This window comes from Tetrao urogallus (genome assembly GCF_951394365.1).
Source record: "Tetrao urogallus genome assembly, chromosome: 7".
In the NCBI taxonomy this organism is placed as follows: Eukaryota; Metazoa; Chordata; class Aves; order Galliformes; family Phasianidae; genus Tetrao; species Tetrao urogallus.
In genome coordinates, this window is record NC_136820.1 from 49577993 (window position 1) to 49590265 (window position 12273).

Genomic DNA, 12273 nt, shown 5'->3' on the forward strand with positions numbered 1-12273 from the left:
ATTACACCAGACTCATTTCAAGAGGCATTTTGAAAATGGCTCTTACCTTCCATCTATTGTGTTTAGTTGCTACAAAGATAAAAAGGCATCCAGTGTTTATGGATTGAGAGGGGCTACAGCTAATAGCACGTGTTGTAAGCCCTAAAATGGAAAGGATACGAAGTTCTGTGTCCACAAGAAGCTCGAGGGGTGCAGTGTGGGTGTCAGCTGTGCATGCACAGGCTAGCAAAGTACATTTCCCTAAGCTCTTTTCCTGCATTCACTTCTCTAAAAGCCACCTGAACACCATTCCAGTGCTTCATTAGTTGCCACCACAATTTAACTGTGCAGTAGAATGAGCAGTGGGGTAATACACACCTTTCATTCTCAGCTGTGAGAATGAGAAAGGTTTATAGCCACGGGCATGCAGCACAGGGAGGGTTTCCTTTGATAACTGTAATCTGCATGGCTTCACTCTGCCTTTGTGTTTCAGGCTTCCCTCCCCCAGGTTCCTTGTACTTGTCCATAACTACAGGGCTGTTAGAGTGCTCTCTGATCAGTTCCAACCAGGTGAAAGCATGGCTCAGCAGACAGCATACGGCAGGCACTGCTTCTAGCAGGCACTGTGGCATCACCAGCCTGTGTCTGGAAGTAAGAAAGTTTCCCCGTGGTGGATAAGGAGGCAAATAGAAGAGCAGGAGCATACAGAATTACACTGTAACTCAAAATTATCATGTGCTTCCTGACGTGCTGAATCAACCTTGTCTCCTTGTATTTCTGATCAGCCTGGTCTTTTTTTGTTGGTGGCAAATAGACAGTGAGCAGTACTATTTATAATTTCTGCATATTTAGGAAGGATATGATATGTCAGTGCCTTTTTTCTTCCAATTCTTCCAGGCAACGTGTGACTCCTTTTGCTCACCAAAGCATGCAGGGCTTGGTGACAGGCTATAGCTGTCATTTCTTCTGATGTGTTTGCATCCCTGCAGAAACTCACTGTAGAACACGATGCTCTCAAAAAAAATCATGAGGAAGTGAAAAAAAACCTCGATGCAACAAAAGCCAGGAACAAAGTGCTGTGCAGCGAAGTGAAAACCTTGAAGGGACAGATCATAACCCTGCTGGAGAAAGGAAAACACGATGATGAGCTCATAGATGCCTTACTGGTATTGCCCTTGCAGTCAGCCCTCTTTCTATAAATGATGAAATGTGAAGTCATTTAAAGACACAGTGACACAACCTTAGTGTGTACTGGAACTGATGGATCACACTGTGATGGCCAGAGGTTTCACAGTTAGCTAAAGCCCTTCTATGTTTTAGGTCAGGTTATGTGAAGGCTGCAGAACAGGAGTGACAGCTGGAATCGAATGGCTGTAAGAGTTGTATAGAAACATTTTGCAGAATGCTGGAAATAGGGAAGTTGAGTAGTTAGAGGAAGGGCTTCATGTCTGACTCAAAAAGCTGGACTGTATTTTCTATTTTGATCTCAGATTTGTTTTTACTTTTTTCTCTGAGATTGCCTGCAGTCTTGCACTTTAATTTGCTGTGTTACACAGCCCAAAACGCATGAACCTGTCCTGAATGTTTAGCATTAAACGTGGAGGTTGGTGGCCCTGCATGTGCAGGGGGGTTGGAGATTCATGATCCTTGAGGTCCCTTCCAACCCTGGCCATTCTGTGATTCTGTGAATCATGAGTACTAGACTGTAGGCACGTCTGGTTGCAGTAGCTGAAGCTAAGAGGCTGTGGTACCTTCAAAATTAGGAGTACTAAATGGGGACTCCAGATGGAGTTGTGCTGAAATATATGCCCTCTGTCATGCTCTTGCAGAGCTGTTTATCTCAGTTGCTTGGATCTTTCTAATTTGAACCATCCTGTTGCTAAAGCCTTGATATGACCAATGAGGAGAGATGTCCTTACCCAGCAGAGCACATCTGGACATTACAAGCAGATGTGCTGTGCAATTCTTTTAATGGTTATCTGCTGAGAGAAAACAAGGTACCTCACACTTAAAACATAATGGACCAAATTCTTGGAGTAGATAGTGACATCGATTTGCTTACACCAGAGAATGAGTTTGATAGGGCAGTGGCTTGCCCTAGCACTCATAAATGTGTATTTTTCTTGGAGGAATCTAGACCATGCACAGAGTCTTACTAATCATTGTGTACAAAAATGTGTATTTCACTCATTATTTCTATTTTATCAGAGCCAGCAGAAACAAATGCAGGAAATCTTAAAGCACCTGAGCCAGCAGGACGAGAAGAACAAAGAATCCCAGCAATTGCTAGGACAGCACTTGAACAATGAGGCTCAGAAACAAAACTGCCTTATAGAGCAGCTCAGGCAGATGGTGGCTGAACGAGAAGCAAAGGTTAAAGAGCTGGAAGAGGAGATTGGGCAACTCACACTTCAGGTAGTCAGAAGAAATGAACTAGAAAAGCATGCTTGTAATCATTTCAGATCTGCTTTTCCACTTCCTTCTCTGATGTTAACCATGATGGTACCTGCCCTACTGACAGTTACTTCTGTTCTGGAATGATGGTGTAGGAATTCTCTCTTGTAACTCCAATTTTCTTTCTTGTTTGTACACAACTTGTTTAAACAGCAGAAAACACAGGGATACTAATGCCATCAGCATGTGGCTCCACACCCAGGATGTGGAATACCTGACAGCAGGGATGGGGCCACAGTAGGGATTTCTCAGTATTGCCCATCCTTGGCTGCTGAAGGATGCAGGCAGGCAAATGTAGGTGAGGCCAACTTCAGCAGTTTGCCATCGTGCCCAGAATCAGAAGGATTGGCTGCTAATGGGTTAAGATGTCTTCAACAAGATGGTGGTATGGCTAGAACACAGGCATAGAAATTGACAGGCAGTCCACTAACATATCAAAGTCTTCTTCTGTGGTCTGGTTTTGTTAAGAGTAGATATCCAGTTCCCATAGATATAAAACCCTTGTAGGGTCATATGAGGTTATGAATCTGTCAGATACCTTGGAAATGGGGGCTAGAGTGTTGAATCCAAGATAAATCTTGTGACTGGGACACAAACCAACCATACTGGCAGTGGTGGTGCTGCACTGTAGGTTCTGTAGTGACATGTGTATACCCTATGATCTTACATGAAACTGCACTTCTTTCTGACATTTGCTTTGTGTTCTGCGATGATTAGAAACTAAATAAACATTTCTGAGCAGGTCCTGTATGCTAAAAATTCTGGCATGCTTCTAGCAATAATGGTGATCTGCTGATCAGACTGATGCAGCTCTTTGAACTGTGTAATTGGTTTTGTAACCTGCTCCAACATTAACAGAAGAAATCTGCCCATCAAGGGGACAATTCAGGAGCTGTTGTTACACCACCCTGTGTGCACTCAGAAGATCTACGTTTTTGTGGGCTTAATCCCCTGACATCAGCCAGTGATCAGGCTGGAAGGATTGCATCTGCTCGGTAAGGAGACCCTAATGTCAGTCTTTAACATTGCTGTCAGTTATTCAGAGGCATGGTTTTCCCAGACAACTTCATCAGGCCACTAGTGCTGTCTGCCAGTGGTTGTGGCAGGCTGCTTACGGTATATGGGGATCTGTAATCACATTGTCTCTTGGACATTTGTGCTGGAACAGAAAAGGATACACAGACTTGCAGACATTACTACATTTGGCATGATGGTAGTGCAGCTAATTCTCTTTCTCCAGCTCAGATAATGTTTATGTGGTTAGCTTAAGTGCCTGTGATTCTTCTCTCTTAGGAGAAACAGGGCTTCTAATGAGCAGCATTCTGAAAATAGGGTGGCAAATTAATACACAACTCCATTTTAGGTAAACAGTAAATCACCAGTGCATTGCTTAAATCAATAAAGATGCTTTGAGTAGTGTTTCCTTGCAGATATGTTGAAAGCACACCACATTCTTTACTCTTAACAAGCATCCTTTTAAAAGCCTTACTGAAGTCCATGTAAGTTATGCTCATATGTCTGATTTTCGTTCACACTGATGAGGCTGTGGCTCAGCCTGGCTCTGTGAAGGTACCACAACACCAGAGCAAGCTGTATTCTTTCCTGTTAAAATGCTGGGTTTGTTGCTAAGGAGGAGTTGAAGTGGGTATTCTCAGAAGGAGTAAACTTTTTACCATGGTAAAGTTCCAACTAATTTCTCTTTTGAAACCTTAGCTAGACTACCACATAACTTTAGACACCAAGACTGGCCTGAAAATTGCCAGATGTCTCCCTGTGTCTAAGTAGAACATTACCACAACATTTTAAAGGGGCTCTTCAGGCTGTTCTGAAATGAGTGTTAGAACACCATCCTTAATTGAAAGTTTCTCTTGCAGAGTGGTAGCATCTCCAGGGTTCTGCACTCCCAATTGGCTTTATTCTCTGACTTGTAACTTCACAGATGTAGTGCTCTCATGGGGCAAATCTGTGATCTATCCACTTATTTTTTTCTTTTGTCTGTTACTTCAAATGTCTGCTGGTAGTAAGCAGGAGGGTGAACATGAAAGCTGGGCTGGGTGCAGGCTTTGTAGGAGCCCCTAAGTGCAATGCATAAATTATTGCTTGTGCATGTAGCTAACGTAGTGCTGGCCAGGCAATGGCTGATATCAGGTAGGCAGCAAAGCTCTTGAATCTGCAAGAGCTGTTAATAATGTGGTCAGCAGGGCTCACTCATTCCATTAACTTTAATAAGCTGATGAAACATCCATTCCATTTTACTTCAGTGAATCATCTTTTCCTATCAAGAAAGATGAAATGAAAAATGCTATAAATAGGATCTAAAGCCCCTTGGAGACGTTAAAGTAAAAATCTGCAGTTTAAGGCTGGGCCGTGTCTGTCGTTACCAACCTCCACTTGGTTTTGGGATGGGTTAACCAGTCACAGCCTAGATAGCTGTTATGCTATATTAAGGCTTTATCCTCTGTTAGCTGCAGCTTAAAGACCAGAAAACATGGGTTACATCTACAGGGAATTGCCTTCAGATGGCTGAACTCAAGAATTAAAGTTCTGCACCTTGTTGTGGAACAGGGGTTAGGTTGGTTCTGATGGTTCTGCTCACCAGTTGCTCTGTGGCTACTCTTGACATCCACATGCTACGATGTTGTGGTACAAAATGTTGGCATGAGGTGCCAGCAAAGTACCTCTGGAAGCACAGAGATGAAAAACTGAGCTTCGTATTTTGTACACTGAACACTGAAGTTGTTTTTGCAGTGTGTTGTGGGGTTGGACAGCAAGCTGAGCTATGCTGTGTGCAAAGCCTGTGTGATACTCCCTCAGGAGGCTCTAGGAGGCTCTCCCCTGCAAGGCAGCAATAAACACAGACATTGGAAAATCAGAGGAGTTCTTGGAGGACTGCCCTCTGTAGAGGTCAGTGTTTAACAAAGCTTTCTTCCTTTCAGCACGGTGTCCAAGATGGGCCATATGCTTATAGAATCAGCAGCTACCAAACCTTCCCTTCTCAGTAGCAATATCACACCTGGAAGGTATGTGTATCGACTTATCTGAAACAAGAAAGAGAACCTGTTGTACTCCACAAGCTGCTGGCAGCCTTTAGCTGCCTTGTTTTAGTAATGGCAGAATCTTTTACCATCTGTCTGATACTGTTAGAGGGTTTTGACAAAGGCTGTAGTGTCTCCTTGCTGTCTTGCTTTTTTAATCAGTTGCTAGTTTTATGCCCCATTTTTTCCATTTTTCATCCCCAACCACCATGGTTTCTCCTGCTTTTGGCTCTAAAGGAGATATTCCTGAACACTCCTGTGTGGAGAGGTAAGAGGAGAAATGAAGTACATAACAAAGAGATACGTGGAGATTCATTTCATCGCATATTAGGAACAAGAAAGGCCATTTTACTAATGCTGCCTGAAGCCTTTCCGTTAGAGAAAATCAATAGCAAGCCATTTAATAGCTTAGTGTGGCACTTTGGAGAATCCTCATGTAGGATTCTCTTACTTTGGCAGCAGCAGCAGGAGGAGAGTCTGTGAACTGATGGCAGGGGGAAGTTTGTTTTCAAGGGTGATGGGAAGGGGGAGAGCACTGTTGGAAAGAGTGGCTTTGCTTCCACATATCCCATATACTGCAGTATGGGGATTGATGCTGGGGGGAGGTAGTGAGCCTGGCTGGTCTTCAGACAAGTGTATTTTGATATGTTTTTTCAAATGCTGTCATCTCTTTCATTCGTGAAATGGGAAACAGACACTTTTATGCTTCTGCTGCTTTTAGGCTTGCTGGCATCGACAGCCTGGATTTCAAAGTGCTGCAAATGCAGATCACAGAGCACAAGGCCCTGTGCCAGGCTGCAGAAGTGGAGAGAGACAGGCTCCTGGAACTGGTTGCTGTGCTGCAGAAAAGGTAGCAACTGATTCTGCCAGTGTCCCTTATGGGATGCTGTGCTTAAGGAGTGGCTGAGACACGTGAGAGTCTGTGCCATGCTGTCCGCTATGCTACGCTCTGCCAGCGTGATACATCCCTTAAATAGTGGCTTTTCAAATTCTTCTGCTCAATTTCACTGCCTAGTTGATGATTTTTTTTTATTATATGTATTTATTCTCTTAAAGTACAGAAAAAATGGAGTGAACTTCAAGTCTGCTACACTTAGGTAAAAGTGGAGTTGGTGTATTTGTGTATGTGTGGCATTACTGAGGCAGCAGTATTATGCATCAGTAAAAGACATTGTAATTATAACCCAACTTCTGCTTGAGAAGCATTTCACATTCTTCTAAGTTTCACCTTTTAAATGAATTTCTTCTGGTTTAACTGAAGTATAGAAGTGATATTTTTGTTCTCATTATTCAACTTGAGACAAGGTTAAAATCAAGCTATGCTTTCAGAGGGCAAGCAAAGCAGTCTTTGCTCTTTAGAAACCATTCAGCCACTAACTTTTTCCCAGTCAGAGAGTGCGTAATATCTCATTCCCAAATCTCTATTCCAGCTTGTAAGAAGATATTTTTTCCCTGTGTTTTTTGAAAATGATAAGAACTATTTGCTTGCTTGCTTTATTTTGCACTAGTGATCATTTCTCACTTACCTAATTTTTGTTCTGTACAATTAATCACAGTCAAAAAAAACACCTTTACCACAGTTATAAAACATAAATCACCTCCTGTGCTTTTAAGGAATAAGTCCTAGAAATATGCACTGGGATCATTTTGTTCATGTCTGTAAGCCCAGTGACTTTAATAGAGCTGTGCAATTAGGTAAGGGTGGAGATGTGAGTGATTGCTGAATTGGGGCCGTTGTGAATATGGGATAATGAAGAATGCAGAGGCAATGAAATGCACAGTTATAAGTAAAATGTGCCATAGACTGATGATTCAGCAGCTCCACAGTTATAACACATTTATCACGGGCTCCTGCAGGTAAAGTAAATTTTGTGAGATTGTATGCAATAATTCTTGGATGACCTCAGGATAATATAACATCCAGTTATATTTCAACAGGAATATATGTAAAAAAGGGAGGCATTCCTCCTCTCCCCTTCCTCTGTTGGAGTATAGGTCAACAAACTCAAGGGATGTATACAATGCTTAAGCCAAGAGGAGAGCACTGGGAATGGTTACACAAGTAGGATTTCTCTGCAGCAGGCTTTAGAACTTCAGACTGTATTTCAGTGCTGTTTACTGCAGAGCAGAATATACTGTCAGAACACCCTGTGTTGTTAGCAGGCTGTAGGATTGGGCCCTACTTTGGGAGGGGAAAAGCTGGAGCAAGATTTCAGTTTGCTGCTCATGTTGGTGGAAAATTTCATAAAACTCAACTAGTCTTGTCATTTTTCTCCATTGTTTGTGGAGAAAACTGCTATGGGAACACCTGGTCAAACAATAGTTTAATCAATTCAGAACCACCGAGGAGAAATACAGCTTCACATGGCTTTTCACCAGTAATTCACTGCCACAGGAGGTCAGAGCCTTGCCTGTAGCTAGATTTTTAAATGCAGTGATATAACTTTATTATAGTTGTAATGTTTTGTTTAGTTATGTTGGTTGGGAGGGAAGCAAGGCTAATCACATCTTTTGATTCAAGGAATAATCCACTACCACCCATGGGGCCAAGGGAGTTTTCTTATTCTGCACCATCCAATACACTGAGTCCATTCAGGATTCTCTCTAGCTTTCAATTCCTCTTCATTTGATGTCAGACTCTGCCCCCATGAGAAGCACCACTGACTGCATCTGTGAGTGCCCATCTAGATAATTTGCTAAGATGTTATGGGAGGTGAACAGAGAGGTGGTTTGCTCTTCCTTACTGTATTGCAGGGTGAGCCATTGCCTTCTCTTCCACTTTTTTCCTTCCACAGGGTACCTAATGACCAAGTTTATTAAAAGTAACATCCAGCTTCTTTTTGTGCTTGCAGATAACTGATGCAGAACAGCTAAATGCTAGGCAGTGTTTTCATAAACTGTTTTCCTTCCAAATTTCCTTCTCAGTGTTAAAAAAAAATGCAGTTTTTTATCCCTGCAATAAAAGCTCTCTGCAGTTTGCCTGCTCATCTGAGTAGGAAATTCACACAAGTGGCTGGTGTTGAGGGATCTAGGCAGCCTCTATTAATGAACCTATTATTTATAATTACACTCATTAGTTAATTCTGTTTTTCAAATTGAAAGGATGTCATCTGAAATAACTGCATTGGAATTTCTGAGTTTGGATGCATGGAAAACTCTCCCATTCCCCCTGTTGGGAGCTATGCAGCACGAAATTCAGTGCTAAGACTGGCTGATTCTTTATCACAGCATAACTAAGCTTTGAACCACCTTTTTTTTTTTTTTTGTATCAGGATAGAAGAAGGCAGTGATAAAGTCTTGGAAGCTGAGAAGAGACTTCAGGAAGAGCGGCGGCGATGTGTCATTTTGGAGCAGCAGCTTGAAAAACTACAAATGGATCCAGGGAGGCTCACAAGTACACAGAAACCTCCTCTGAGGAGCAAAACAGGTGAGGTGGAGCTCTTACCTACAACTTTGTCCCCCATCTCACATCACTGGTTAACAGACAGCAGCAACATTTGGACTCTCATCTCTCAAACCTACATAAATGCTTGACCTTACACCCAGGGCTTTGGACCAACTCAGAACAGTGGACTGATACCAAAGATGAAATCCTCGCCGCTCTTTGTTCAAGGGGACTCTGCCACACATTTAAGTGAGACCAGGACTTGTGCAGTATCTTGTTTTCATAGGGTTGGTGGTCTACAGAAAGAGCTGTGTCCCCATCATGACCACTGCTCTGTTCCCTTTGTACTTCTGCCTGGGAGATTCATCTGAAGGTTAAGAACAGAATTAAAGGACGCATCCCAATTTAAGGCCTGTCAGCATCTATGAAAAACTATTGCTGGTGATGTAGTAATTAGATCCGGTGTAATTTATTATCCCATGAACATGTTAATCTTCAGCTATAAATATGAAAGCCTTACTAGCATAGTTAAAGGAGGAGAATTCATGGCGGATGTTAAATTTTTATTTCCCTGATCAGATTCTTTTATTGCTTAAGGACTCTGATTCTGTCAAGTGTCTAAACCAATAAAACGACACATATTCTAAAGGAAACTTTTCCAGAAATTCCCATTTTTATATGTATTTTCATAAAGTAAAAAGGATTTAAATGCCCATAGACCAACAGTAGTAATAGGAATTTCAATTCAACAAATACTGGGATGGCATCAGACTGAGTTGCAGTTACTAGAGAGATCACAAGTTTCACTGCAGTGTCGATACGTGCTCTTGGCCTGCCCCACACTGGAACATGTGATCCTTGGCCATAGAGCTCAGTAGATGCATAGTGTGGTTTTCTATAGTGACTGCATCCAGCACTACTTTGTGTACTAATCCCACCTGATCAGCTTCTTACAGCTGATCTGCATTGAGCACCATGACCTTTATGAACAGTGACCTCCCTTTCCATCTGATGTCTTGTTTCTCCTTTGGTGTGGGTTAGGCAAGGTAAGAAATGCTACCATGGCTGTGTTGTATTTATTTGCATCTCTCATTACAGTGCTCTTGGTCATATCCCTGTTTGGCAATAGAATCTCTTTGGAGCAGTGCAATGATGCAAGAAATCACACGGTGTTCACTGTGGTCTCAATTCATCCAGGGGAGCTAGGCCCCTGATGTAAGGTGTACACAGTGCTTAGGACCTCAAATGAAGCACTGCCTTTCACTCATCCAGCGTAGAGAGAGAATTGAATTCACAGGAATAGGATTCAGAAGAACCTTTGTCCCAGATGAGTACTTCCTGCTTCCCTCTGTAAAATATGGATCAGTTCCTTGGAGCAGAACTGCTGAGCCCTTAACAAAAGCCCCAGCCAACACTGGCTTATTTTCATGTCTTTTTCTTCTGACTTGCAGAGCTGTTTTAACTGTATTAACTGACTCTGTATTAAGTGATGCAGAAAAGCTTAGATCCCAATAGAGAGACTCCCTCCAGAAAACAGAAAGGTGCAGTTCAGTGACCAGCACCGTGTCAGACAGAACAGGGCTTGGAAGCCAATTGTTGCAGCCTTTGGGCTCTGGGATACAGGACATCATTCTGATAGAAGAGTGTTGCAGGGCCTCACAGAAGTAGTAGCATAGGGTACCAGTTGTGATTCCAATAGGAATTGGATGTAAGAGGTGTTGGAGCCCTCAGATGGTTTTTTCTGAGGAAGAAATCAGAATGTGTGTTGAGACAGGCAGTAGGCAGGTGAGTTTGGGAATAAGCCATCAATCCAGGCTTTCTCTTCTGACCTATTGCCTTAAATTTATAGTGGCATCTTGGTGTTGTCTTCTAGAAGAGAAACTGATATTTAGAGCTTAAACTTTGATACAGCCTGGTTGTGTAAAGCATTCTGCTATCCTGCATGAGGCAAACTTGAATTTCCCTTGCACCCTCAAATTGAAATGGTGATAAACTCTTCAGGTTCAGAGCCATTTTGGCCAATATAATTTGGTAACTCGCCTCTGAGAGGCTGGCATTTCAGAGCTGAAGGAGGCAGGCTTTTCTTACCAGCTTGACAGATCTCTTCTTACTAAATATTTTGTTCATTAGCCACGTCTGCCTAAGGACTAGAAACAAATGTAGAAAAAGATTGGCAGTAAGATTGGTAAGAAGAAATCTGTAAGTCCATGAGATGAGGAGGTAACAGTCTTTCACCACAGCTGTTTGAAGAGAGCTCTGCCCTTTGTGGTGTGCCAAAATTCTCTGGAGTTTATACAAGAAACAAGCCTACAAGGCTGTAATATAGCTCTTCAGCAAACTATGTAGGTTATATAAATTCTTTCATGCCAGATAATTGAGGAAATAAGGAATGAAAACTTGAGCATAAAATAGACTAGAGAACCCACTAATTAACATAATGTTTTCTTTTTGAAAATGCAAAATTGGAGTGAGCTGATCTAATTACTAATCTAACGTTGCTAGTCTCCTCATTTTGAGGGATGCTGAGTAGTTAGAAACAACTCAGTCATGTTTTAAAATTAATGATGGTTTAGGGTTTTTTTTTCTGTCTTATCCAAATTTCTAATTAGCAAAGAATAATCCCAGAGGAGATTAAAAGCAGGTTTTCCTCAGTCCTGTGAAACACAACATCAAGTTCTGAACCATTTTATGGTTATAAAGTATGACCTCTCTCCTCATAGGTTTCGTACTCAGAGTGTTCCCCGACCACGTTCTTTTAGGTATTCCATATGAGAAGGATTCAATGTTTTAATACTAAATGTACTTATTTGAAGGTATTTGCATTACAAGGGATTTTAATGTAGAAGAGTGATACAACAATATGCTGAAATCACAACACAAGCCATTGCGAGATGCAGTGGAATCAAACATGGTTCACATTACAAGTCAAAGCATCATGATGTCCTCAGCTACCAAGAAGAATACATGGCTTGAAGCTTCCTGAAGCCTGTTCTTCTCTTCAGGGGTCAGTTTGGTTGGTTGTTACATTGTTTTGGACTGAGCCACGCATGCATTTCCCCCTTATTGCTCTGGCTGGTTCAGAAAGGCAGCGCATTCTGTGGATTATTTTAGGGAAAGCCATTTACGTTTACTCAACTGACACAGCTGTTTATCTACAAAGATGGACACCCTCTGGTGTTGAGAAAAGTTCATTGCCTTGAGATTAAGTCCAGCTTCTCTTCCAGTAGTTATGGCTGCTTCCTGCATTATTTTCTGAGCTTTGTGAGCACACTGACCTTGCTTGTCTTCTCCGAACCTCCTGCTGTAGGGATTCCTTGGTCACTCCCAGTTTGATTCTCCACTCCCAGTGGTAAATTTGAGGTATATTTTCACATAACCCTTCCTAGACAACCCTGAAATAAGATTTTGGGTCCATTTAAA

General features: G+C 42.1%; 1 protein-coding gene across 1 annotated transcript in view; it reads left to right on the plus strand.

Moving 5' to 3' along the window:
* CCDC13 (coiled-coil domain containing 13) overlaps positions 1-12273 on the plus strand; it is a gene marked incomplete at both ends in the record, with an annotated part of 28234 nt that overhangs the window by 14615 nt on the left and 1346 nt on the right. The window contains 6 exons of the mRNA XM_079538720.1: positions 969-1145; positions 2188-2394; positions 3292-3428; positions 5370-5453; positions 6190-6318; positions 8741-8900. Coding sequence (XP_079394846.1) covers positions 969-1145; positions 2188-2394; positions 3292-3428; positions 5370-5453; positions 6190-6318; positions 8741-8900 — 894 coding nt within the window. The remainder of the gene's footprint in view (positions 1-968; positions 1146-2187; positions 2395-3291; positions 3429-5369; positions 5454-6189; positions 6319-8740; positions 8901-12273) is intronic.